Below are 27232 nucleotides of genomic sequence, written 5' to 3'. Positions count from 1 at the left end.
TTCATATAATATATGAATTTTGAATCTGTACATTTTGTCAATTTGAGAACTCTTGCCCTCTATTTCTAGTAACCTAAAGCTTTATCAAATTCATTACAAGGATTCAGGCGTTAGTTTGGATATAAGTGAATTTGGAAAAATACACGCATGAATCTTTGAAAAAAAAAAATGTATGCATATATATATATATATATATACATATATATATATATATATATATATATATATATAAAATGCGAGCATTTTAAGAATTTTGATAAGATTTAACGTAAATTCTTAACGGAGTGGTGAAATTAAAAACAATTAAAAGATGAATACGTTAAATTAAGAGTTTTTAAAATTTAGAAAGATAATTACAAATATGATGAAAATTCAAGAGTAATTAAGTGAAAATTTTCCAGTACTAGAGGTAAGGTTGTACATGCTTATGGGTGCATGCTTTATTTCTAAAGATGGTGCATATATTAAGAGAAATGTATTTTTACATTTCTTATACATCTCATTTTTAAATTTACCTTTAGATATATGGAATTTATATTGGGTCCCACAAATTCAATGGTAAATTTAAAATTTGATTAAATATATATATATATAAGAAAAGTATAGCAAGTGTATCATTTTTCAATATTATATACATCGACAGCTCCTCGGCAATTCAACGAAAACTCTCAACGCAAGTGTTGTCTAGCTATTAAGACTATCCAATTACCTTTATTTATCATGGCCTTTGGTGATGCCCCTTTCAGAATCTAATGGTCCTTCGGTCTTCATTTATTCGACTCTGACGGCAGGCACAAATAGTCATCATGCACCGAAGGCTTATATTAATTAGTGGATCAAATTCCTTACAATGAATTTATGTAATTATTTATATCTGTTATTATTCGCACAATGAGAAAGGGTCTCTTGTCTAAATAAAAGATTATTATTAATTTAGACACAGAACTCACTTATCTGAATAAGTTGGTCAAATACGAGACCGAGTTTTGCGGTCTCAATTATTACGACAAATTAGAAGTTCGATGATTAAAATTAAGAGTTTTTAAATTTTAGAGAGATAATTTCAAAACAAAAGTTGGATATGGAGTTTTATGAAATTTAATTTCTCTCATTTTTATTTTCAAGTCAAGAAATCCGCGTAGCATTTCAAAACAAGTGCAGGGAATTTGATACAAGTCTTTCATCAATGTCGCACATCGATGAGGACACATTGACAACTGTCGTGGAGATCTTAATAGTAATTACCACGTGTAAGAGAAATCAAGGTTGATGTGGGGTTGCAGAAAATTAAGTCTGGGCTAACAGACAGAGAATAAAAGTTAATTTGACCAATTCAAAAATATTGTACGGAGTAGCAGGGGACAGAAATTTTTTCCACACATGCTCGTGGAAGTTGCCAAGCAACTCCGAAGTGTCGCTCTCTCGCTTTGTATTTCTTATTTCACTCGGTTAGCTGTACGTGTCGCCTTTTTGCACCCTCGCCTAACTTTCATCCATCAATTCTCCAACGCTTCCTAATATATATATATATATATATATATATATAGATATATATATTGATATGAAAACATAATTACAATCCACAAGAACCCGGCCAGTTAAGTCCCGTTTGGAATATATATCTCTCTCTGAAGAATAGTTTAATTGTTTCAGAGAGAGAGAGAGAGAGAGAGATCGACAGGGAGAAGGGAGGAGGAGTAATGGACGATTTGCCACCTGGGTTTCGATTCTACCCGACAGAGGAAGAGTTGGTTTCATTCTATCTGCATAACAAGCTGGAAGGGACGAGAGAGGATTTGAACCGAGTTATGAACCGGGTTATACCGGTTGTGGACATATATGAGTCCAATCCATGGGATCTCCCACGTAAAAATCTTCTTCTTTGATATCCTTTCTCGTTATTTTTTGTTTTTCGATCATTAGAAACTTTCTGTTTTCTGAAATGAAACGGGTACGTAGTTGTATAAATGGTCCAATCGAGTAGATAGTCTTTCTTACAAGTTTGATGTAATTAACTTTTTTCAATGATTTAGCCTTTAAGGATAAAAATATTGAATATCTTCGGGTCTTAATTGCACTGAAGCTGATTGTTTTGAAAGTTCTTATATACAGTACTGGAGCTCCTTTCCAGTATGGATAAAACATCTCTATTATTTGAACCTCTCTGGCTGATGTTTTTGAAGATTAAAAAGGGTAAAATGATCCAAAATCTTACCCCAAAAGTAGCATCAATTAATGAAACAAAGCAGGTTAAATCTTAGTTTCCTCATATTTCTTTCCTACTACTAGGTAGTTTGATGCATACAAAATCATGGAGCTAACCTTAATTTTGTGTTTCGTTATTTTCTTGTACTTTGGATGAATAATACTTTAACCTCTTGTTCTCATTATTTCTTCTTTTTCGGTTGGAATTAATCAGAGTTTTCCGGAGTGCTGTGTTATGGAGACCCTGAGCAGTGGTTCTTCTTCATTCCTAGACAAGAGAGTGAAGCCCGTGGGGGAAGACCGAGGCGACTCACAACAACCGGGTACTGGAAAGCCACCGGGTCTCCGAGTTCTGTCTACTCTTCCAACAATCGCATGATTGGATTGAAACGGACCATGGTTTTCTACAACGGACGAGCTCCAAACGGGAAAAAAACGGAGTGGAAGATGAACGAATATAAAGCTATTGAAGGAGAGGCCTCCGTATCTAGTAGTGAAACTCCCATGGTATGAACTATGAAGTACTAGATTTCAAATCTCTGGCTCTGCGTGTTAATTTATTGTTTTTGTTGGAATTAATATTCACTAATATATGACAAAGAACCACGTGATCGATGATCAACATATGAAGTTTAATTAAAACTATTAATTAATTCATCTAACCCATATATATATATATATATATAGTCTGTTAGAATGATTTTGATTCGGATATATATGGTTACCAAATCTTGTATGTGAAATTAACCCTAGTATGTATACAATGGCCGGTCTGAAAAATTATGTCGTTCTCTCTCATGCATGCAATATATATATATATATATAGTCTACTATGAATCACAAGTACTTGGCCTCAAATTGCACAAGAATTTTTAGCAACAACATATATAGGGCTAGAATTAAAACTTGGCAGCCAGCGTCGCTTCGTTTGGTTAATACCACAAAATTAGTTATTTGAGTCCTCATTCAACTGATAAACGTATAGTTTTTGAGGACATGGTCGTGTATCTGGGGTTTATCGGAAGTGCGTGCCTTCAAAGAGGTTTTGTGTAATAATAATAAAAAAAAATCTTGAAAAAGTCTTGTTCTTAACTTGAATAACAATTTAATTTATTCTTGTTCATTTGCAGTTACGACAGGAATTTAGTTTGTGTCGAATTTACAAGAAATCGAAATGCTTAAGGGCATTTGACAGACGGCCGTCTGGAGTAGTAATAGGTGGTCAGCCACCTGTTCAACAAGTTCGTCATGGTGATGTGGCATCAACATCTGGTCATCCCAACCGTTCGATAGTAGAAAGAACAAGCTCGCCAGAGAGTTCATCCTCAGGAGATCACCAAGGCCATCCATCCCAGCCTGCTGGGGAAAGTGAGAACATGGAAATGGCTGTTGATCATAATGATCCTTTGTGGCCATGGGAGCAAGTGAATTGGTTCCCTGGGATGGAATAGATATCAATGGACAGGATCTCATCAGCTAGCTGAATTTTCAGGCCGGTATTCAAATATCTGCAGTACTACGCTAGCTGAATCTTCAGGTATTCAAATATCTGCAGTACTACTAAGAGAATGTAATTAAAGAGCATAACCCAGTAAAGGAAAGTAGGGTTTAACTCTATTTAATTTTGGCTCGGGCCAAATTCTTTGTTTGCTGTCTTTGTAATTCTCGTTAATTACCTAGAGACATAATAAACTTTCAGTTTTTTAGTTTAGGGAATGTAAAATAATTTCAGTTTATTGTATCGGTTAGAATATACGGATTATATTTTCCGTATATTTTATATTTGGTTGATATTGTAATATTTTCTATTTACAGTGAATTGTAATCAAATCACCATGATTTGATTACCATATTAGTGTTTACTCTAAACCCTATAAATAGGGACCTTTGTATTGTAGACAATCAAGTTAATAAGAGCATAATGTAGTCCTTTGAACTTTATTTTGTGGATGTAGATTATAGATCGAACCATGTAAAATCTGTTTATTTTCTCTCTCATGCTTCCACTATTCTCTCTTTTTAGATTCATACACAAATTTCAACATGGTATCAAAGCTATAGACTTGTGGTCTGTAGGAACTATTCCGATGATTTTTCGGGCACTCTTTCTTGTAACGGTAGCCTATGTTTGGAGTTATTTTCAGCCTTTTTGCAGTTCAACCTGGAACAATAAGTCTAGAAACAGATTCGCAAGGTACGGGACTTTCCTCCCGTGAAAGAAACTCAACTGTTCTCTGCCTCACGCGCCGAGCACATCTTCAAGCCTTCTGGCCCACGCGTCACCGTGTTCTGCGAATTGCATCCATGGCCATTCCAATCGGTAGATCCAGCATCGCAGATTTCAAATCCACCAAGATCTCCGCCAAGTAATTAACATCAGATGCGCATCCACGCACCGCTTAAAGCTAGTCTCTGAGAGTTGGCTTCACGAGCCTGAGCACAACTACTGGTGAAACGCGTGAAGAATTGAATTGTTATTTACTTCGTACGCGATTATCTATATACATATAAATTAATTGGTCAAGTCTTGCTTTCAACTGATCAATGGTGATCAACACAATATATAAATTAAAGGGGTTGTACGTACTTGATCAATAAAATATAAATAAATGGAATAAATAAGTAATATTATTGACAAATCAATAATATAGTAAAGACAACGACTACACACACAGGAAGCAAACAAAATTAAAATTAATTATCATATGAAAACACAAGGCTAATAATGTGATTAAAAAATAGCATAAATTATCCCCCTTACAACACATACAACACTCTACTTATAATCAAATATGTAATATCGATCAAACTGTTCAAGATAAGTATCTATCAAGAACTGTTCAAAATAAGTGTTTTAATTATTTAATTATTTGTTTATTAATATTTATGTTTTGAGGAAAACAAAAAACATAAAACAATATTTTTAACAAAACGTGGCCTAAATTTATAAGCTACATGGCGCAAGAATGTTCCTTGACCATGGTCACGAAAATATATACTTATTTTTAAGAAACCCTAATACAGGTGATCCCACCCCATGTTACGTTGCAATGTCCAATCAGCAAGGCTCATTTTTTAAGATGAAAATGAAAAAGTTTTATTAATGCTTCAAAGAATTAATTAAAAATCCAAGTATGTAAAATATATATATATTGACGTGAGTGTTAAGTTGGTGATTCGTCTATCCGGTGCAGTTTCCACAAGTCAAACACATAGGCAGCTGTGAGCTTAGTGAGGTATCAACGTAAACATTTTCTCTTCTGCCATTCCCAAATATACACGATTATAAATTAATTCTTGGACTAAAATACTTATGAGGAAAAATAAAAAAACAAGTGTAGCATTTAGAGAAAAGAAAAATCGGTAAGTGAAACTAATGAGTTAATCTTAAGAAATTAAATCGAGCTAATATTTGCCCCCATTTTTTCATCTTTCTATGCACTTAAAAGAGAAGAAAAATTATTCCATTAATACTTCAAAAGCAATATTTTTTTTGAGTAATGTTACTCTTCGCATTTATTTATAACATTAATTTTACACCGAATGACTTGAAGTTTTTTAAGTGACTTCCCATGTCAACCACTTAAAAAAAAAAAAAAAAGTCACTTAAAACACGCCACATGAACCATTATGAAATGAGTATGAAGAATCGCATTACTCGTTTTTTTGTTCATTTCTTTTCGGAGTGTTGCTTGAAACTACATTTTTATTCCACAATATTGACGTGGCAATTACAACACCCTTGGATCAGTCATTGTTAAAAAAAAAAAAAAAAAATCTAACGATTTGTTGGGATTATCACATAAGCATTATGGGATAAAAAATGTAGTTTATCGCATTAGTCTTTTTTTTCGTTCCATATAAATGATATGCGAGTAATGCTACATGTTATTCTTTTGTCCATCTTGTGTCCCTCCAAAAATGATGTGGCTTTTAAAATCACCATTGGATTTATGATAGATCACTGGTGAATTTTGATCTAATAGATACTTTAAAAGCCACATATTATTTTTAGAGGAATACAAGAATAACATTTAGAATTGCTCATTATACGCCTTATCTTAAATTTCATATATACTTATAAGATTTATCGTTACAAACTAACATGACAATTCATAATTTGTGAAAATCAAAGCAAAAAATCTGACTTGTCAATTTCATTAATTTGTGATCGATATTTGTTTTGTCAATCATACATTCTTACTCATTTCACTAATTACGCATTATCACATTAATTTATAAGAAAATTTTAGTAGAAATTATAATACCCAAACATTTTTCATATATATATATATATATATAAAATATTGCTGCACATTAATAAATAATCACTCGTCCAAATATAAAGGTAAACAGGTCATTCGTAGTTGGGGAGTGGGTGCCATGGACCTACAAGATTAATTTTTCCAGATGAGTAAACGAGGCACAATTTAAATTTTAAACGTATGTAACATGCATCTCCATCAATAATGTCCCTTTTCCATATGAGTCATTTTTCCATGCTTGAGTTTGACCTAAAATCCTCTAGAAACAACTTTTACAATGTATATATCTTTTCATGAGTAATTTTTCCATACTTGAGTTTGACCTAAAATCCTCTAGAAACAATTTTTCCTTTTCACCATTTATCGACGCATACTTTTAGTTTTAATTTTATTTATTTTGAACTTTTGAACTTTAATTTGAAGTGATATGTACATATTTTTTCATATGATTAATTTTTCCATTTTTTTTTATTTTTTATATGAGTTAATTTTTCCATACTTGAGTTTGAGCTAAAATCCTCGATCTAGAAACAACGACTTTACAATTGTTCTTTTTTTTTTTTTTTTTTTTTTTTTTTTTTATCGACGTAGACTTTTAGTTTTAGTTTTAGATTTTTATTTTTATTTTTAATTTTTTGGTACTTTTGAACGTGATTTGTATATATTTGTATTAATCCACATGCGAGTCACATTCATAAGTTTCATATGAATCACATGCATATTATTTAATTCTAGAAGGGTCGGAGTACTGCATCAATTTTTTTATTTTTTATTTTTTAAAAAAAAAAATTAAGAGGGCCATCATATATAATTAAGTTCTTTTTTAAAACAAAAAAAAAAACAAAAAACCCTAAATATACTATTTTGTTTTAACAAATTTGTTTGGGAGCTAGGAAGGCCCTCCCAGCCCCACTTTGGGAGAATGGCCAATTTGATACAAATAAAATTAAGAAAAATTATCATGCCAACCACCTTGAATTTTCAATCGGTGTCAAATTGTGTTTATTATGATCTATTTTTTTCAAGATTAATGTTACATACTTCACTTCCATCTCATGCACCCTTGTTTCATTAGGCTAATGTGACAGTGTTCATCAGGCCTTGAATTAACCATTGTTAAACAAAAAATATTCAAAAGCTGATGAACACTGCCATATCATTCCAGTGAAATGAATGTGTAGTATGAAGCATTACTCTTTTTTCAATAAGCTCCATGAGATTTGTCCAAATCCTAAGAAAATCTTGTCATCTATCTTTCTATCAATTTTTTTGGATTTGGCTTAAGTGTTCTAAAACTAATTAGAATCAATTTATTTCTCCATCTTTCTTATGAAAAACTTGAAATTAAATTTGAGCCGTTGAAAAAACTACAAAATACATGCTGCAATTTTTTTTTTTACAGCATGCACCTAAGCCAATTCCTAATTTTCTAACAGAACTAGTGTGAAATTTCACTTGTGAAAAAGAAAATCGAAAACAAAAATAATGTCACAAGGAGCCCCAACGACAAGCTCGATCCCGATCCTAATTGGATTGAGATCTTTCAACAATTTTACGGTCCTAATTACTAGTAATTCCTTGAGCAAATTTAAAAGAACTAATATGGAGCTCATACGTCCACGTAAGTTTTTGAGTTTCCATAAGAATTCGGTTACTTTTACTGTCTGAATTGCTTACAAACTACTCGGGTTCAAAGTTTTTGAATTCCATAAGAATACGATTACTTTTACTGTCTAAATTGCTTAGAAATTACTCGGGTTCGGACACATGCACACAGTAAAATCTCAGCCCATGTGCTTCCGTTGGAAATTGGTAATAAGACGTGGTGGGTGGGCCATTTTCTAGACAATGGCATGGATACATTTTACACGAGTGAGTTGAAGAAAGTCTATGGAGAAAGAGACGGTCTCCTTCAATTCCCCACAAGCCAGGCTGGGCTAGCTGCTACGAAAGTTATGGATATATGTCATACCCCCTAAAATTCTTTGAGAATGCATTTGATCGCGGCACAGTCACATTCAGTCAATTGATGCTTGTGAAAAGGGGTAGAAACAATCGGAAACTTGCTAGGAGTTGCCGATGAAAAAACTCTTTGATCGATGGCTAAGTTAACAAAATTAAGCAAATAGTGTATGGCTCTAAGAAAGAGAGTTTAGGTTGCGTATGAGAATGGTTAAGATGATCTACTTTGAATCATGGTTATGTATCCTCTTCTTAATTAATTGGAACATTATAGGGGGCGACTTTGTCCAAGTGTCGATACGTCGTTCGCTGATGGAGTAAGACTCTGGCCAAGCATGGTGCCAAATTCTCTTCACTTCTTGGTAGTTTATGGCTGCAATAAGGTACCAAGTGCCGTGTGCTGAATTCAATTGTCATTGACAACTTATGGACATAGTTAGATTCCTCGTTTTGGAATAACAAGACATTTGCGATGAAATCATGGACATGTTTTTCTTTGTGCCACAATTTGACGTTCTTCGTGCGATCATTATGTTGATACGACTGATCGAATTATCAGGACTCCTTCTAAGTAGTCAGACCTCATTATCTGTGCTCCTTAATGCATATTTCTTACCCGACCCAAATCATAGGCTCCCTAATGCATTTTTCTAACCTAGGCTAGCCGAGTATATGTATATATATATATATTAGGTTTATCAGTACTCCTAAGGTTTTAATTTTAATTTTAATTTTTTTTATAATAATAATAATAACAACTTTATTAACAATTATCTCCAAAAAAAAAAAAAAATCATTGCAGCCCGACCCCTCTAAATTAAATTTTGATAGAATCCACCTTGTTGTTTATCTTTTCCTTCTATTTTATTTTGTCCTCATTTCTTTTTGCTTGACTTGGTCTAAACATCTTTTAGGGGTTTGGCGTTTGGACAGAAAGACCACGTTTGGGACAATCATCTACTTTTTTAAAATGCCGTTTTCCGATTATTTAAAAAAAAAAAAATTATTCGCGATAGGTGGACGTAATAATGATCGCCAAGGCGTCAACTATGTATATATATATATATATTTGAATATTAATTACTTGGGGCTTACTTAATTGAAGAACTTGACTAATTGCAAGATTGGAAGTCCAGGACCTTACGCTGACTAATTAATTAGGCTATGATAGTCGGATTGAAATCAGAATCACCCCGTATTTGCAAAGGCTTTGGAGGAAAAAGACACTCTAGGATATTCTAGAAAATATTTAATTCTCAAATAGTACTTTACTAACGTACGTAATTGCTTACAACATTCAACAATGACAGGTCTATATGAAGTTGGTGCGTTTAGCGTACGGTTTATATTAAGGTTTTTTTTTTTTATTCTAAACAAACGGTTTATATAAAGTTAATGTTAGTATGTCTTTTAAAAATTTAAATAGTATATATGAGATTATATATATCGTTAGATATATCAACTTTAAATTTTAACTATAAAATAAATAATATTTATTTTATTTGAAATAAAAATTGATAATATTATATGGAAAGCTAAGAAAGGAAAAGAACGAAAGCAGCTAGCTTTCCACTTTTGTTGGGGATTACTTAGAGTATCCATTCAATTGTTGCCCCCCTATTAACATTACATAGTTCCATCAAATTGTTCTGAAAGGATGGTGATTACTCCTGTACCATGTACTCCAGTTATGAATTTTATAGGTGGTTAATTAGGTTAGGATATTCATTTCCGCTTTAAAATTATTCCAGCCCTATGTGACGTCCCAGTGCTCTTAAAATAATTACATGTCAAAATAAAATAAAAAGGGGGTATAATCGTATAGAGATATAATAAAGAATAGATAACAAAAATAATAGTGGTCCTGTTTGGAAAACTCTCAACTCCTTTTCTCTTTCCTCCACCCTCAACATAGCCATAACTTTTGGCAAGAAAGGTTAACGCCCATCAGCAAACTTTAGTCAATGAGTAGTTTCTTAACCAAAATGTCTTTGTAGATTGGGTGTGTGTTGACCGTTTCAAAGTCATTTTTTTCATATTACTTTTGGCATGACAAAAAAGCCCTCTTTCAAGTTGAGTTGACCATTTCAAAGGGAGGGCTTTTTTGACCATTCCAATGGGGCTTTTTTGTCATGTTAGGGGTAATATGGGAAAAATAAATCTGTCCTACCTTGTTTCACACGCTGGGCGTTGGTTTTTTCCAATGCCAAAATGACAAGAGCCTAGGGCAAACTGAGCATGTCAGAAAATACCGAAATGGGGTGAGAGTTTTTTAAACAAGGCCAGTATATGAGTTAGGATGTTGTAAAGGAAAAATTGAAAACAGCAAAACAGCCCGTCCTTGTCCTTGTCCTTTGCGCCATGAACCGGAAAGGTGGGAAACAACGTACGTAATATGATTCGCTTGGTTGGTAGCTTAATTCACAAGGAATCCTAGCTATTCCAAACTCTGTGCATGGTTCCTGTGAAATGGGAATTAATATTTAATTAATTAAGAATTATGAGTCTCACCTTATATGTCTTGTGTTGTGTACAAATTGTGCAATTCTGTTGTGCGCACCAATCACTTCTCCAATCCTATACGACCTTCCCAAGCACCAAATTAACGTCAAGGGCCAAGGGGACAAGGACTTACTGTTGCTCGATCTTTAATTTGGCTCACCGTGAAAGCTCTGCACGCGGCGGTGGGTAACAAATTAAAAGATCTAGAGCCTTTTGGTCTATCTGGTCCCGATCCATCGACCATAAAAAGTCTCTCTCTCGATCTCTCTTGAAGGTGACCATGTGAGCATCGTACATATGCGAGCGGATGGCAATTGATCGAGATCAGGACTTTTGGGTTACCCATCATAATTAAATCCATCGATCTCAATTGTTTCGTAATTCTATAACAATGTACGGGCATAGATGAATTGTCTATTTGTGCAAGATATTTATTGCGTTAATTAGATCGATAAGGTTGAAAATCAATTCATGTTGTCGGGTAAACTGTACGTTCTCATCATCACAATCGAACGACTTGACTCTGAAAATTAAGTTCAACTTTTATTTCATTGTACAAGAGCAACATGAAATTAAGAATAATTAACAAAGAAAATTAAGGGTATACTGAAATGGTGATTATTTGGGAATAAGAATTATCAAATTTATTAACATATCCTTACTTACAAAATAACACAGAAATAGTATAAATTTTCTCTTAGTCAGCGTAGCCTTATATCTCCTGTCGTGGACTCGTGGCCACTAGTTGGCACGTCGAGAGTGGTTGCACCATCTCCAAAACCCTTAAGAGTTTTGGTTGGAGGTTGTCCACCACCCATGAAAAGATCAACTAGAACAAAAATGACGAATGTTTTTTCAAAAATAATGTTTTTAAAGCTATTTCATTCCTGGGTGTTTTCTTTGCGTATATAACTTTCTCTAGTTAAATAGATGATTTGATCGAGACATCATTTTCAAACCTTTATTATAAAACCCAGGTTAATACTGAAGTTAGCCATCTCGATATACTATATACAGGGGCGGAGCCACCGGCCCCCCCAAGCCCCAAGGTTCTCCCAAAAAAAAAAAAAAATTTAAATTTTACCCCAAATTTTATTTTTTTTTTTAATTTTGGCCCTCCCAAAACTTTTTTTTTCAATTTGGCCCCCCCAACTTGGGGGGGCTGGCTCCGCCCCTGACTATATATATGATAAGCAAATTTGTCTTACACGTATGGAGTGGTTGCATCGTCCTCAAAGCCCTTTAGAGTTTTGGTTGGAGGTTGTCCGCCACCCATGACAAAATTTTTCTTCTTAGTTCATGGCGCAAACGACAAGGATGGATTGTTTTGCTGTTTTTATTTTTTCCTTTACAACATCCTGACCCATATACTATTATTTTTGTTACCTATATTTCTTTATTATATGTCTATACACCCCTTTTTAGGGGTGGGCGAATTATTCACCTACTGAATGCTTATTGAACTAAACTGAACTACTATTGATCGCCTACCGACTAATTTCGGTTCGGTAATCAGTATAAAATTTTGTTCCGAAAGCTAGTTCGGTAACCAAACCAACTTTTAATCAGTAACCGAACCGCCTTTTATTCCGTCCGATCAACCGAATCGACATAAAATGAAATGACGTCATTTTAGTAAGAACGAAACGTTTGATCCTCTTATTTCTTTCATTTTTTTTTTCCTTTAAAAAAAATCAAAACGACGTCATTTTATTACTCATGTTAATCGACTTAACCGACTGCTTATTAACCGCTTAACCGAAATAAATTCACCGACTACATTCCGACAAAAGTCGGTTAACCGACCGAATTAGCAGCCTATCGAACCGATACCAACCCCTGCCCCTTTTTATTTTATTTGGGCATGTAATTATTTTAAGAGCACTGAGACGTCACATAGGGCTGGAATATATTGGACCCAAACAAATTCGATTAACACCTATAAACTTGTAAGTCGCAACCACTCCCAGTGACTCATTGGGGTTGGTTGCAACCACATATGATGATTTGGGGGGTTAAGCGACCACTCTTGAAAGATCGTTGGGAGTAACCAATGACTCCCTTACCTCTAAGGGGATGGTCAGCCATTCATGGAAGTGGTTGGATAACCCTTTAGTTACCTATTTTTTTTTCTTTTTCTTTTTTAACGGCTTACGTAGTGCACTTAATTCACATGGACTACTACCTCAATTTAGTCACAGCCCAAAGAAAATTAGTTAGGAAATGTTTTTTTTTTTCCTTCTAATTTAATAAGAAAAATTACTGTAGGGGAGGATCATTCCCACTCATGATCCGAAAGGAAGAGTGAATGAGAAATCCTATAAAAAAAAAAAAAAGGGGGTGAACTCTCCAACAATAAATCTAAAACAAAATATAAAAATATAAAAATATAAACAAAGGTTAGTAAATGGGTCAAACAAGTGACCTGGTCCTCTTAATAGGCCGCACAAGACAATTACAAAAAGAAAAGAAATATAAATTAAGTCGAATCTATCTGAACCGTCACTTAAAATCAGCAACAACAACCGGATAAAGGTCGACGCGGAAGATGCATTTCTCTACTCAATTTTCTTTCAAATCCACTACAACTCACATACAATCTTCTCTACCAGTCACCGTGGCCTTTCTGGGTTTAGCGTTCGCAGGAGGCCTTAATTCACAGCCCATTCTCAACTATAATCCAATACCACCCTATCACCCTATCATCCCAGAACACCAACCCGCCTGGCCCAGTTTAAAAGCCCAAATCGAAAGTCATTAGAGCCCACACTAGCCCAAAATCGTCAGAGAAAAGGGGTAGATATGTCATTCTGAAAAAAGTAGGGCTATATATTTGCTCTATTCTCTTTTGGATCATCCATCTGAGTCGCTAGGGTTTCTTTCTCAGTCTTGTTGGCCTCTTTCCTTCTATTTGTTTTTGAAATTCTACTAGCGCGGCCCTTAAGATCGCCTTCCAAAGCTAATCCATGGAAGCGTGTCGAGTCATAGCTGCGCAAAATCGAAACGTAGAGTTCTCTCTAGGGTTTTCCTTTTGAGTCCTTCTCTTCACCCACCTGGCCTATATTTTCCGTGAGGCATGTCTCATATCCTTTGGATCTGTCACTTCCTCATTAGCCTTTGGAACCTCATGGTGGATGGTCTCCGCGCTATTTCATCCCTGGCGGTTTCAAATTAATGGGATTTCAGCTCCATCGGTACGTTCTCAGTGTCTCACTTTTAGGTGGGGAACATTTTAATTTTTCTTTCATTAGCATGTGTTTTTTGGATTATGATTTGAGTTTTGATTTTAGAGTTAGATTTTGTCGTTTGGATTTCAGAGTTTCAAAATCTGCCGTTTGAAGAAATAGAGATTTGAAAATACGAATTTATAAAAATGCAGTTAAAATCGCGCTTTTTTATTAAAAGCTGCTGAACTCCTAAATTTTCCTCGTTTTCAGACTGCCGTCTTTGTTAATTTCCAAACATACGACATTTTTTTTCCGAATTTATTTAAAATCAAAACCGTTTGAACGCTGGGACAAGCGCACTCCAAGTAAAGAGAGGTAGAATTGGTTTGCAAGAATGATGAATCAATTAGATGTGTGAAAGGAAAAATCCTTTTTGAACTCACTTTTTTGAGGCATATTTATTTGTCTGACTTGCTTCCTTTCTTATCATTAAATCCTTATATAAATCTCAGCTCATTTTTTTTAAAAAAATAATACCAAATCGAGGTTTTTAAAATTGAAGTTAAACATTTGGTTAAATTCCTTTTGGTCGTTATAATGGCGTTTTTTCCTGAATTGTTCCTCGTTTTCCGGCTCCCATTATCACTCTTAAGAAAAGAGAGGTTGAATGGGTTGGCAAGAATGATGATTCAATTAGATGTGTGAAAGGAAAATTCCTTTTTGAACTCACTTTTTTGAGGCATATTTATTTGTCTGACTTGTTAATGCTCTTTTATCCTTGAATCCTTATACAAATCTCAGCTCAATACCGAATCGCAATCTTTAAAATTGAAATTAAACATTTGGTTAAATTCCTTTTGGTGGTTATAATGACGCTTTTTCTTGAGTTTTTCTTCGTTTTCCGACTCCCATTTTCACTCTTAAGAAAAGAGTGTTGAATGGGTTGGCAAGAATGATGATTCAATTAGATGTGTGAAAGGAAAATTCCTTTTTGAACTCACTTTTTTGAGGCATATTTATTTGTCTGACTTGTTAATGCTCTTTTATCCTTGAATCCTTATACAAATCTCAGCTCAATACCGAATCGCAATCTTTAAAATTGAAATTAAACATTTGGTTAAATTCCTTTTGGTGGTTATAATGACGCTTTTTCTTGAGTTTTTCTTCGTTTTCCGACTCCCATTTTCACTCTTAAGAAAAGAGTGTTGAATGGGTTGGCAAGAATGATGATTCAATTAGATGTGTGAAAGGAAAATTCCTTTTTGAACTCACTTTTTTGAGGCATATTTATTTGTCTGACTTGTTAATGCTCTTTTATCCTTGAATCCTTATACAAATCTCAGCTCAATACCGAATCGCAATCTTTAAAATTGAAATTAAACATTTGGTTAAATTCCTTTTGGTGGTTATAATGACGCTTTTTCTTGAGTTTTTCTTCGTTTTCCGACTCCCATTTTCACTCTTAAGAAAAGAGTGTTGAATGGGTTGGCAAGAATGATGATTCAATTAGATGTGTGAAAGGAAAATTCCTTTTTGAACTCACTTTTTTGAGGCATATTTATTTGTCTGACTTGCTTCCTCTCTTATCCTTAAATCCTTATACAAATACATGCTTGTTTTGCTCTTTTGGTTGTGCAATTTTTCAAAATTGTGAATATCATGAGAATTTGTTTTTTGAAATTATGTTTGGATGGTTTAGAAAATCTGACCCAAAATTAGATAAAGTCTTGGTAGTATTTGAATTCTGAAAAACAGTTTTTGAAAAATATTAGAAAAAATATAATCACCCAAACATCCCATTAATCTTTAAAATTTGATAGTCGATAAGAGTAAATTTTTGGAATTTTTAGTCATCTTCGTGATGATGGTTTGAAGAATGTATAATCCAGTGATTGGTTTAATTGAATGAGACAATAATGTTTAGGTTCTGTATTGCAATTGTTAATGAACGTCCATTTTTCTCTTTTGGGGAAATCAATTGATATTACTTGCCTAAAGGAACCAATTGACCTTGTGGTACTTGATTTTTCTCCATGGCTAGGGTTGTAACTGCACATAGCCAGTCACGAACGACTTGCTTGAGCTAAAATGAATAGAGTTGAACAAAAAATTTAGGTTAAGACAAGCTGAACTCATAAGCTCGGTTACACTTATATATGATTGTATAAGTTTGAATAACTTGATTTTTATTATTTTTAACTTTGTAAGGAGTACATATTAAGTATTTTTAAAGATAAAAATAAATTTTCTTTTTAAAGTAATAGATATGACTTCAGTTATTGTAACTGTGAATTTGGACATAGATGTTTATTTGTGTAGCGGGTCTGTACCGATATTTATGATTGTGTAATGTATGTATGTGCATCTCTGCATGCTATAAGATAAAAAAAAACGTATAAACTCAAGAATAGATTGTTTATTTATTTCAATAATAAATTGTAATTATATTAAATAATTAAAAATTAGTTTGAATTTACAAAATAATAATAATCATGGCATTTGTTGGAATAAATAAGTTAACTGCGAAACTTGTTAACTTGTCTGAAAAATAAATGAATATAGTTTGAACAATTTATCTAACTTGGTAATAAGTTCAAGCTTATCTTGTATGTGAAAAAGATTCGACGGAGTTTGAACATTTAATACTCGGTTTGATTGTAATTTTAAATGGAGGTGAAACAAGTTAAAGCGTAAAATGAGTCTAAAGAGTAGCATTATTTAAATTTTTTGAGTCAAAGAGTCGCATTATTCAAACCTTTTAAAAGCTTAAATCTTGCATAAAAATTGGCATAATTTTACCAAGTTTGCATAATAAGAGCCTTCGCAACTTTCTAACCATTTTTTTTAAATATAAAGAATAAAATCACTTTTTACTCCCTTTAAAAAAAACACTTTACAACTGTTTTTCTTTATTTTTTTTTTAATATCATTAAAATATTAATTTTTACTTTTTCTTTTCTTATTCATTTAATTTCTTCTCTTTCCTTGTCATTGTCTTCGTTTGGAACCAAAGTGCAAAGTAGAACCTAGCAACAGTAAACATGGCTCCACGGCTTCCTTCAACATGGCCTTCAACAAGGCCTCCAAGACTTTTGGCTTGTCCTTCATCTCTTCCTCTCAAACGCACTCACTCTTAACTTTCTCTCACAATAGAACCATTCACAGTAGGGTTGTGCAAGAACCGATCAAACCGCACTGACCTGGCTAATCTGACTCGCCCCGTCTCGCGATCAAGCAAACCTGCGTGTTTTGAGCTGGATTCTGTTTTTGTTTTATTAAAACTGTGCGGTGCGGTGCAGTTCATGGGTTTGGATTTTGAAAAATCTTGGAGACCTGCCCCGCCCCGCTCCGCACTGCATGAATATTAAAAAAAAAAAAAAAAACCTAACCTGAACTTAACCTAGCGCCGCCTCCCCCAATTCTTTTCTTTTCTTTTTTTAGTCTTCTTCTCTTCTATCTTCCAGAGACTTCAATCGCCCTAACCCTAGCGCCGCACAGTCTTCTTCTCTTCTGTCTTCCAAAGTCTTCTTCTCTTCATTTCTCTTCTCTAGTTCTCTTTGTCAAACTTAGCGCCGCACGATGCCACGATGTCCATAATCAAGATGCAGGGAGAAAATTCCCCCGCGCTTCATCTTCTTCGTTTTCCCCTAGGTAACCCACAGACTTGGGCATTCCAATGAGTTGCGAAGCTTAGGGGTGGGCACGAGCGGCACGATGGTGATTAAGCTGAGTTTTTAAAAAAAATTGTTCGTTTTTATTTGGTTTAGTGTTTGGATGCTGTGAAAATTGTCGATTTGTTTGTTAGTTCTCTATTATTTGTTTGGTATCTGAGAAAATTTGGCTTTGGTTTCTCATGATTCAAGATCTAGGTATTGAACATGCCCTGCCCCGCACCCCCCGCCCCGCATCACCCCGCACCGCACGGACTCTCCCTTATTTGTGCGGCTCACGGGTGCAAAAGTGGCCACTCGCAGGGGTGCGGGGCTGGGGCAAAAAGGGCGGAAATTCGCCCCGCCCCGCCCCGTGCACACTCCTAATTTACAGTTTAGAACCCGTCAAATAGCCACCGGGAAAAAAAAATAAAAAATTTGAAAAAACCAATTGAAAAAACCTAGCTTTGAACCCAAATTATGGCTTAGAGACCAAAATGAGAACAACCCACAACACTAAATCTGCGGGAAACCAAGAAAAGTATTCACATTTTACTCTCGATTGTTTCTCCCTACCAGCCTCAGAAAAGCGCCAAACGTAACGCCAAGAAGAGCTCGGAGTACTCCAATGCTGGTAGAGTGTTGGTCGGATAGGATGATTTGGTTTCGTGGAACAAGTGTCGGCTGAGAGGGGAGAGAAGAGATGTGAGAGAGGAAGAGTTTTTAGAACGAGAGAGGATTCACAGCTCCATCCTATAGGAGTTCTGTTCCCTGAACTTTAGAAAAAATTTTAAGAAAGTCATAAAAACCATCACATAGCAGATTCCTTAAAAATTTATGTTTCTGTATTGGGAAGCACTGTTCATTTCCCAACCATTATTATAATCATAAAAAAAATCATCTCTCTCCTCTCACATCCTTCCAACTGCCTTCATCTCCTTTCTTCTTCTTCGTTTGTTTTTCTTCCTCCAAACCCACATGACCGTTTTTTCTTCTTCTCCGTGAGATTGATGAATGAGGAAGCTCAATTGTTGGAAAACGAATCAGGAGTTCTCTCTGTGTCGCCTAAATTGAAATACGAGCTACACACGACTCGTACCCCACTATTTTACTATTTCATCGAGTCAGAGGGAGACTCCATAGACGACCTTGTTTTGCTCTGGTAAAGTAGCGGCCATGGTTGCTCTGCTTTCAAAGGTCTTATTTATGAAAATGGTACCATTTCCATTCCTGATGCTAAACTCAAAAATATGTTTGAGAGAGTGAGAAGATGACGATACGCCCACGACGGCACCACCAAGCTCACCCCTTTTGTCCTATCTAAGAAATCCTCTGGCAAATATCCTTGAGTTTCATCGTAGCCATGGCCACCGGAGAAGATTGAGTGAGTTGAGAAGACGGGAGAAGAAGAGAGAGAAGAAAAGAAATTAATAGAAAAAGAAAAAGTACAAATTAATATTTTAATGATATAGAAAAAAATGAAGGAAAGTTGTTGTGGAGTTTTTTTTATTATTATTGAGAAGCAAAAAAGTGTTTTTGTTCCCTACACATAGGGAAAATGGATGGGAAGGGAATGGAAACTGTTAGGAATACTCTCACTATAGCATTCCTAGGGAACAGAAAGATATAAGAGCACTAGTAGCAGATGCCCTATAAGTAGTTCTATTCTCTAAAATAGGAAAAATTTGAAAAAAGTCACAAAAAAACAAGCCACAACAGTTACCTTATTTTAGATGTCCTTCCTTGGGAAGCTACAGTGCTTCCCAATACATTGGGTAGCACTGTAGCTACCCAATACATTATTTTATGTAAAAAAACAAACGTCTCTCTCCTCTCTCCTTCGCGATGTGCAGCGCGGTTCTCCCGTCCAAGTCGATGCTATTGACGTTGATCCCTTCGTTGAGCAGATCCTCCTATGTTTGCCGCCGGACCTTGCACGATTCCAATAGCCTGAAATCCATATACCAAATCCAATTTTCCTTTCATAAAACAGCCTCAGAAAAAGAAAAAAATGGCGAAAAAGAAAGTGACCCGTCAAGCTGAAGACCACAAAGAAGAAGCCGCTCAACCCCAAGACCAAAGCCAAACCCACCAATCCAAACCCATGGATGAGCCTTTAGAGAAGCTGGAGAAGAGCGTGGTGCTTTTTGGGAGACCCAGATGGTTGAAATTGAGGTTGGGTTTGATAGGTTGGCGACAGAGCAGAGTGAGATTGAGAAAGTGACGTATGAAAGAGAGGCTGAGATTAAGTTCTTAAAATAATAAAAAATATAAGGTAAAAATTATTATTTTAATATATAAAGAAGTATAAAGGGAAACTATTGTGGGGTATTTTTATATAGGGAAAAAAAATATGGTTTGATTTCCTAAATTTTCCTTATTTTAAGGAAAATGGTTGGGTGTCTGCTGTGTGTGGCTTCTTGTAACTTTCTTGAAATTTTTCTTAAAATTTAGGAAACAAAATCCTTATAGGGAAGTTGCTGTGGGTGGCTTTTTGTAACTTTCTTGAAATTTTTCTTAAAATTTAGGGAAGAGAATCCTTATAGAATCTTTATAGGGAAGCTGTTGTGAATGCGACCATACTTTTTGAAATAATATTAATAAAAAATGTTAGTATGGTGACCTTTCGTTTGAGTTTTGTTTTAACTGCTTTTCTGCATTATTGAAGCCTGTTGCTTTTGTTGAATAGTTACTTACTTTTGCTTTCGAAAATTTGTTATCAAAATAACCTAGTGGGACTTGGCCTCAAAAATTACTTGAAACCCATCTTCAAGAGAATCGGCCCATCACCTTTGAATCCTTTGCCCCACGCATCTCAGCCCATAAAAAGTTCATTTTCACTTCCTCGAGCAACCTCGAGGAAAATTAACAATGCTCATATATTAATAATTTTTCTTGGGAAACAATCACCCATAGAGGTAGAAACTAGAAACACATTCAATTTCATGTATTGAAATCGTACGTGCCCAAGCCTTTCCAAATAACAGTCTAAACTAACACACCTAAATTCAAAGAACTAAGGACTAGCTTCACCTTCGCTACACCCTAGTTCATTTTTGGCACCAAACTAACACACCTAAATTGTTTTGGTGTTCCAAGATGATGTTGCATGTTATTATTGGAAGGTAAAAAGGACCTGATGCATGTCATGTCCCTCTAGAAGTTATTCTATTTACATAGAAAGCCCAAATTCTAAGGTTGGGTTGGTTAGAGGGCCCAAATTCATCCTGGTCCATTATAATAAAATGGAATTATAAGTGGCTCTTAAGCTGGTTTCTACTGATAAGATTTAGCTTGCACCACCTTTAATGCATGGGACAACCCAAAAAAAAAAAAGAGAAAAAGGGGAAAAATTGAACCAACAAAATGTGCTTCTAGAGATGTGTCTATTGCTGATATGAGTGATTGTCAAGCAGAGCCGATATCGTTTGGTCTACAGAGACTAAGTAGGGACCTTTCTAGGACTAAGGCTCGACGATTGTGTCATATCTCTATACCATTGTTAAAACAAAGAAAACATAGAAATAATGAAATCTTTAAAAAATTAATAAATATGAATAATTGTACCGTTGGTCCCTATGGTATGCCATAATTATTTTTCACTCCCTATGGTTTAAAAAGTTCATGGGAGGTCATTGTGGTTAGCAATAATTACAAATCGATCCATTGAGTCAAATTCCGTTAAAAATTTTAACAGATTCCGTCAAATGTCACGTCTTATTGGCGACATGTGTCCATCTTAATAAATAAATATACTTATTTTTTTAAAGAAAAAAAAAAGGGAAGCCAAGGGGTAGCTAGGCCACCCCCAGTGGCCGGGGGTGGCCATCGGGCCACCCCGGGCAATTGGGGGTGGCGCGCATCTAGGGGTGGCAGTGGCTGCGCGCCACCCCCATGGCTGGGGGTAGCTGGGCCACCCCTTGGCTTCCCTTTTTTCTTATTTTTCTTATTTTTTGTTTTTAAAAAAATAAGTATATTTATTTATTTTTTAATAAATTTTAAAAATAAGTTTTTTTATAAGTTTTTTTATTAATAATTTATTGGCGACACGTGGCATTTTACGGAATCTGTTAAAATTTTTAACGAAATTTTTTAAACCATAAGGAGTGAAAAATAATTATGGCATACCACATGGACCAACGGTATAATTATCCATAATAAATATTACGGATCCAGCCAACGGAAAAAAGAAAAAGAAAAAAAAAAAAAGAAAAAGAAAATAGATTGTTAATAGAAGGAGATTGGATAATTATTACGGCATATTGAACCCTCGGTTGCACCCGAGAGGTTATTTATTTTTTTATTTTTGTAACTACATTCTATTAACGAAAAAGATGGGCTACAACGAAAATATATATATATATATATATATATATATATATATATATATATATATATATATATATATAAACAACAATAAGGGTAGGCTCCCAACAATGGTAAGAAGGTTATTAGATAAGTAAAATTAAGAATCCTAGACACGTATCATATTATTTTTCAATTAAATCCTAAGAGGGTAAGGCTCGTTTCGTTTAGGCTTTTTTTAAAAAAAAAAAAAATTTCAAATGAGGTGACATAAAAATAAAAGCTGTTTAAATATTTTATTGGTATTTTTTGTTTTGAGTTATTTGATAATATTTTTGTTTTGAAAAGAAAAAAAGAAAAAGAAAAAAATTTAGCAAACAAAGTCATTATTCCCAATTTCATTTAGGAGAATAAGCACAAACTGCTTACTATTATACTATTCCCTAAACTCTCTTATGAGCCAATTCCGGTGGGGACATAAATCTAACCAAGGGCATGTTCCGTGGATGAGCTGGGTAAGGTTGGGTGCGCCAAAAAATACGGGCAGTATGGGATTCAGAGATTTGGAGGTGTTTAATCTGATGCTACTAGCCAAACACGGATGGCGACTTCTCACCAATTCAAACTCTTTAGTGGCACGAATTTTGAAAGAGAAGTATCACCTGCGGGAGGGCTTTTTGGAGGCTAAACTAGGTAGAAGACCATCTTTTGTGTGGAGTAGTATTTTAAAGGCCAAGCACTTTCTGCAGAATGGAGTAGAATGGAGAGTAGGCAACCGAGAAAATATCAAGATTGGGGGTGATGCTTAGCTCCCGCCCCCTCAGGTTCGGCTGACCATTCCCTCCCTTCTTGTTTTGCTAGTGAACTCCAAGGTGAGTATGTTGATTGATCAAGCAACCGGCTGGTGGAACCTTGACTTGGTTCAGAGGCTCTTTAATCCAGGAGATGAAGCTCGCATTGGAAGTGTTATGCTTAGTCCTCTAAAACAGGAGGACAAATATATCTGGCGAGGCTCTACAGCAGGTATCTTCTCGGTGAGAAGTGCCCACCATATGGAGATGCGCAGATTGGCTCAAGAAAGAGGTGAGTGCTCGGGGGTAGATAACTCGGGTGACTTTTGGAAAACAATACAGGGATTGAATGCACCTTCAGGTAGAGAAGAATAGAGAAGAATCCAGATTCAACCATGTTGTCAAACACACCATAAGAACTTTAGTTGGAAAGTCTGCAATAATATTCTTCCCTTTAAGGAGAAATTATTTTGAAAGAAGATAGTGGCGGATCCCTGGTGTCCTTTCTGCCATATAGAGCTAGAAACTATCTACCATTGTCGATGGGGGTGTCCAGCAGCTGTAGCAGTATGGTAGGAGAGGGGTCAGAAGCTTCACAAGATGTCTTGTGCACCAACTGATGGGAAGGGATTGATTATGTACTTATAGAGCGTTTTGATCCTGAGGAGCTAGTGGAGGCATTGACTGTGGCCCGCATGATATGTTGAAGAAGGAATAGTTTTATTTTCAATAGGGGTTTTACCTCCCTTGCCCAAATTATGGTTGCTGTCAAGTCTTCCTTGGAAGGTTTTTCCCAAGCGACAAGCATTGGTGCAATCCCCCCATAGCTCGGCCACTGCAACATCTAGGATGGATAAAACCCCCGAAAGGCAGTTGGAAGATCAACTTGGATGCGGCTACTGCTAAGGAAGCAATGATGATAGGGGTTGGAGTAGTTATCCGTGATGCAGCAGGTTGTGTTGTTGCAGCAAAGGCGACGACTATCCCCTACATTGTGGAGCCAACGGCTGCCGAAACAACGGCAGCGTGATGTGCCGTGGAGTTTGGTCGTGCAAGAGGGGTAGGTCGGGTCATTTTGGAGGGCGATTCAATGGTGGTGGTGGATGCTTTGCATGCGACAGGTTCCTGCGATCGAGACTATGGTCAATTAATAGATGATATCAAATAATCCTTTTCTCGTTTCTCCTCAATGGAGGTGATGCATGTCTGTAGAGAGTCAAATAACGCTGCTTATGTGTTGGCTAAATGTGCAATTTCTCAACTGTTGGACAATATTTGAGGAGTAATGCTACATATCATTCATTTGTCCTCATTTTGTCCCTTCAAAATTGATGTGACTCTTAAAACACCATTGAATCAAAATCCAATAATGATCTATCATAAATTTAATGGTGATTTTAAGAGCCACGTCAATTTTGAGAGGACAAATGGATGATACGTAGCATTACTCATATTTGAGTGGGGGTACCCTTCTTTCATCCAAAGTGTTGTAGCAGTAGAGTGAAGCTTTACTGTTTGAGCAATAATATTCATTATCTTTTACTCAAAAAAAAAAAAAAAAAAGAAAAAAGATTCAGTCTTCCATTTCCTCGGTCTCTCATAAAACCCTGTTTCGTGGCACACATTTCTTCAAATGTTGCCCCGCAAAAGTTAAGGAAAATGCTTGCGCACCAGTTTTTATTATAATTTCCTCACAAATTAAATAATAAAATTTGAAAATAAATTTAAAAAATTATTTGGGATTATATTATGTAGCAAGTGTCTCGTGGGCGTAGATTACAAGATTAACAAAGGAGATGAATTATCAAAAATAAATAAATAAAAAAAATACTTAAATTTCATGCTCTATAGTCTTCCTTGTCCAAAATCTATAGATCGCATAAAGAAACACATATCCCATCCACTCAAAGCCTCAAACTAGCAATCTCTCATAACACGCACCCACTATATTTTCCACATCAAAACCAGAAGTGAGATCAATTTCTATCTATTATTTTCAATTAAATTATTCAAATCTTATCGCAGATATAAATATAACTTATTATCAAGATGAGTGATAAAATTTGAATAATTTAATTTAAATTTAAATTTAGTAAAATTATGTCTTCTTCGAAACCAGAAGATTAATCAAGAAACCCAGTTTTGCGCCAGATGGCGTTTCTGACCTGGCGGAGATCCCTTCCTTTAAGAGTCCTACCAACTCCTTCGAGAACAGAAAACGTCGTCTTCGGCGACACGCCGGAGCCTCTGGAGACGAGCTCGTGAGGCGGCAACATCCGATCGTCGCCTCCGTCGTCATCGTCGTCGTACAAGTCAGCGAGCATCCCGCTCCTCCTCTTCGCCATGGCCTCTGACAGCACCGGAACCTTCATCGGCGCCGACTGGTTCCGGAACTGTGCGGCGGGCTGCGAGCACTCCCTCTCCGGCAGCCTCGGAATCATCGGGACCGCTTTCGAAGACGATGACGGGAACGATATCGAAGGTTTTTGGTACAGAAACGGCCCGCGGCCATCGGCCTCGGAAAGTACGGCGAGGATACCGGAGGCCGTTTCCTGCTGGAAATCCAACCGCCTATGGTGGTGGCGGTGCTCATCGGAGTGGCTGGGTTCGGCGAAATCGGTGTTCCAGAAGATTTCGGCTTCGTTGAGCTCGTCTACTCCAGCCACGGCAGAGGAGGAGGGCGGTGAGAAGGAAAATACGCCGAGGAAACGGTCGGAGGAGGGTGACCGTCGGTGGCGGTAGCCGGTGGATTCCATTCTGACACGGGGTTTGAGAATTGAAAAAGAGGTAATGGAGAGTGTGGGGGAACTGATGTGGCGAGGAGACGCGGAATGAAGAAAAAGGTAAGAGGGGGCTTTGAGGTTGAAAATTTTTGGGGCGTGGGACCCGGGGTCGCATTCGTTGTGACGTGGCCGATGCTTTGGGCCTTCAGTTTTTCGTTGCTGGGTCCCGTGGCAAATTAAAAGGAGAGGTAGATGTCACGTCAAATCCTTATCTCTGGGCAGGTTTATCTATGGTTAGGTCTATGCTCTAATTTCTTTTAGAAAATAGTTACAAATTATTTCCTAACAGAAATACTAGCAATTATATATTTTTATCCCACCACAACGTTAATATTGTTCTTCTAATTTTTTTTATTTTTTTATGCATTATAAAATATTTATATGGTGTTGTGTTATTCAATAATTTTAAATGATGTGAAAATCTATTCATCCTATAGTAAGATATATATATATATATATATATGGGGCAATTGTGAATTATATTGAAAGTTTGGATGATTTTAAGGGAATTATTGTAAAAAAATTAGGATAGAAATTAGTTAGAAACTAGTTTATAGGTAATTTTTACAAATCAGTCTAATAAAGTGATATGTGTTACTTAGCATGTGCGAAACACTTTTTTTTTTTAATAGTATGTGTTTCTCATATTTTTTTTAATAGTATTAATAAGAAAGCATATGAGAATTAGGAATACGTGTAATTTTATTAAACTACTTTATATGAATTACTTATAAATCAATTTGTAGCTAATTTTTGTTATTGTAAAAGTAGGTTTTAAGATTATGTGAGATATTTATTGAGATATGATTTTGTAATTTAAAATTATTATTTTAAATTTCAAACTATTAGAAAAATATTAAACCTACAATTTTTTTTTTTTACAACTTTTTAGTAATTCATTATTGATATAATTAAAGAGTATCAAAAATATTTTTAATGATTGATGCGGCTTTAATTACATGTTAACACATATTAACAAATTATAAAATACTTATAAAATGATGAAAAAAGTTTACATACCCTTTGCAAACTACCATTTAATTGACAATGTCCTCCCTCTTCAAACTTTCAATTGAGACAATGTCACCTCATTCAAACTTTCAATTGAGACAATGTCACCTCAAAACTATTAAAAATTTGTCAACCTCTTTCCAAAGCCAAGAAAAATGGAAAAATAACCTTATAATTTTTTCAAAAAAGCAGAAATACTTGTATAAATTCGAAAAAAAAAATTCTTAATTTTTTTTAAAAATAACAAAAAAATTTTAATTTTAATTTTTAAACTTGGCTACCCTTAGTTTTTATGTATTTATTTTATATTTTAGTTTTAGTTTCTTGTTTTTTTTTTTTATTCTATTAAGAGTATTTTCGTCATCGGAGGACATTGCCCAAATTAATAATTTTTAAAAAATATTATTAATTAAATAGTAGTTTGGAAGGTGCCTATACTTTACCTTAAAATGATTGTAAGTCTAACCTTACTCAAATTATTTATAACTTTTTGTTTGGTAGTACAGAATACTTTATTAAAAAAAAAAAAAAATTGTTTTTGAGACTCGGCATTCTTACTTTTGGTTACAAAGTGGTGGAAATGATTTTCTT

General features: G+C 35.2%; 2 protein-coding genes and 5 non-coding genes across 7 annotated transcripts; 6 read left to right on the top strand and 1 right to left on the bottom strand.

The window, feature by feature from the left end:
* Window positions 1-1561: 1561 nt before the first annotated feature.
* Window positions 1562-4144, top strand: LOC133874374 (NAC domain-containing protein 90-like). The gene is made up of 3 exons (XM_062312276.1): window positions 1562-1866; window positions 2420-2712; window positions 3336-4144. Exons 1-3 carry the CDS (start codon window positions 1701-1703, stop codon window positions 3654-3656), a joined length of 780 nt encoding a protein of 259 aa, XP_062168260.1. The 5' UTR covers window positions 1562-1700; the 3' UTR covers window positions 3657-4144.
* A 10340-nt stretch (window positions 4145-14484) lies between these two features.
* On the top strand, window positions 14485-14581 carry LOC133874426 (small nucleolar RNA Z266). Its single transcript, XR_009901286.1, has one exon. It is a non-coding gene; the product is annotated as a small nucleolar RNA Z266 (small nucleolar RNA).
* A 190-nt stretch (window positions 14582-14771) lies between these two features.
* On the top strand, window positions 14772-14868 carry LOC133874425 (small nucleolar RNA Z266). Its single transcript, XR_009901285.1, has one exon. It is a non-coding gene; the product is annotated as a small nucleolar RNA Z266 (small nucleolar RNA).
* Window positions 14869-15042: 174 nt separating this feature from the next.
* LOC133874423 (small nucleolar RNA Z266) lies at window positions 15043-15139 on the top strand. Its single transcript, XR_009901284.1, has one exon. It is a non-coding gene; the product is annotated as a small nucleolar RNA Z266 (small nucleolar RNA).
* Window positions 15140-15313: 174 nt separating this feature from the next.
* LOC133874422 (small nucleolar RNA Z266) lies at window positions 15314-15410 on the top strand. Its single transcript, XR_009901283.1, has one exon. It is a non-coding gene; the product is annotated as a small nucleolar RNA Z266 (small nucleolar RNA).
* Window positions 15411-15584: 174 nt separating this feature from the next.
* On the top strand, window positions 15585-15681 carry LOC133874421 (small nucleolar RNA Z266). Its single transcript, XR_009901282.1, has one exon. It is a non-coding gene; the product is annotated as a small nucleolar RNA Z266 (small nucleolar RNA).
* A 7586-nt stretch (window positions 15682-23267) lies between these two features.
* Window positions 23268-25693, bottom strand: LOC133874215 (protein S40-7-like). Its single transcript, XM_062312084.1, has 2 exons — window positions 25013-25693; window positions 23268-23972 (listed from the first exon to the last, which is right to left on the bottom strand). The coding sequence occupies exons 1-2, from the start codon at window positions 25601-25603 to the stop codon at window positions 23835-23837; spliced, it is 729 nt and encodes a 242-aa protein (XP_062168068.1). The 5' UTR covers window positions 25604-25693; the 3' UTR covers window positions 23268-23834.
* Window positions 25694-27232: the final 1539 nt, after the last annotated feature.

This window comes from Alnus glutinosa, chromosome 7 (assembly GCF_958979055.1).
Source record: "Alnus glutinosa chromosome 7, dhAlnGlut1.1, whole genome shotgun sequence".
NCBI lineage: Eukaryota > Viridiplantae > Streptophyta > Magnoliopsida > Fagales > Betulaceae > Alnus > Alnus glutinosa.
The sequence above is the reverse complement of the archived record's forward strand: the minus strand, read 5'-3'. Positions and strand labels throughout refer to the sequence as shown.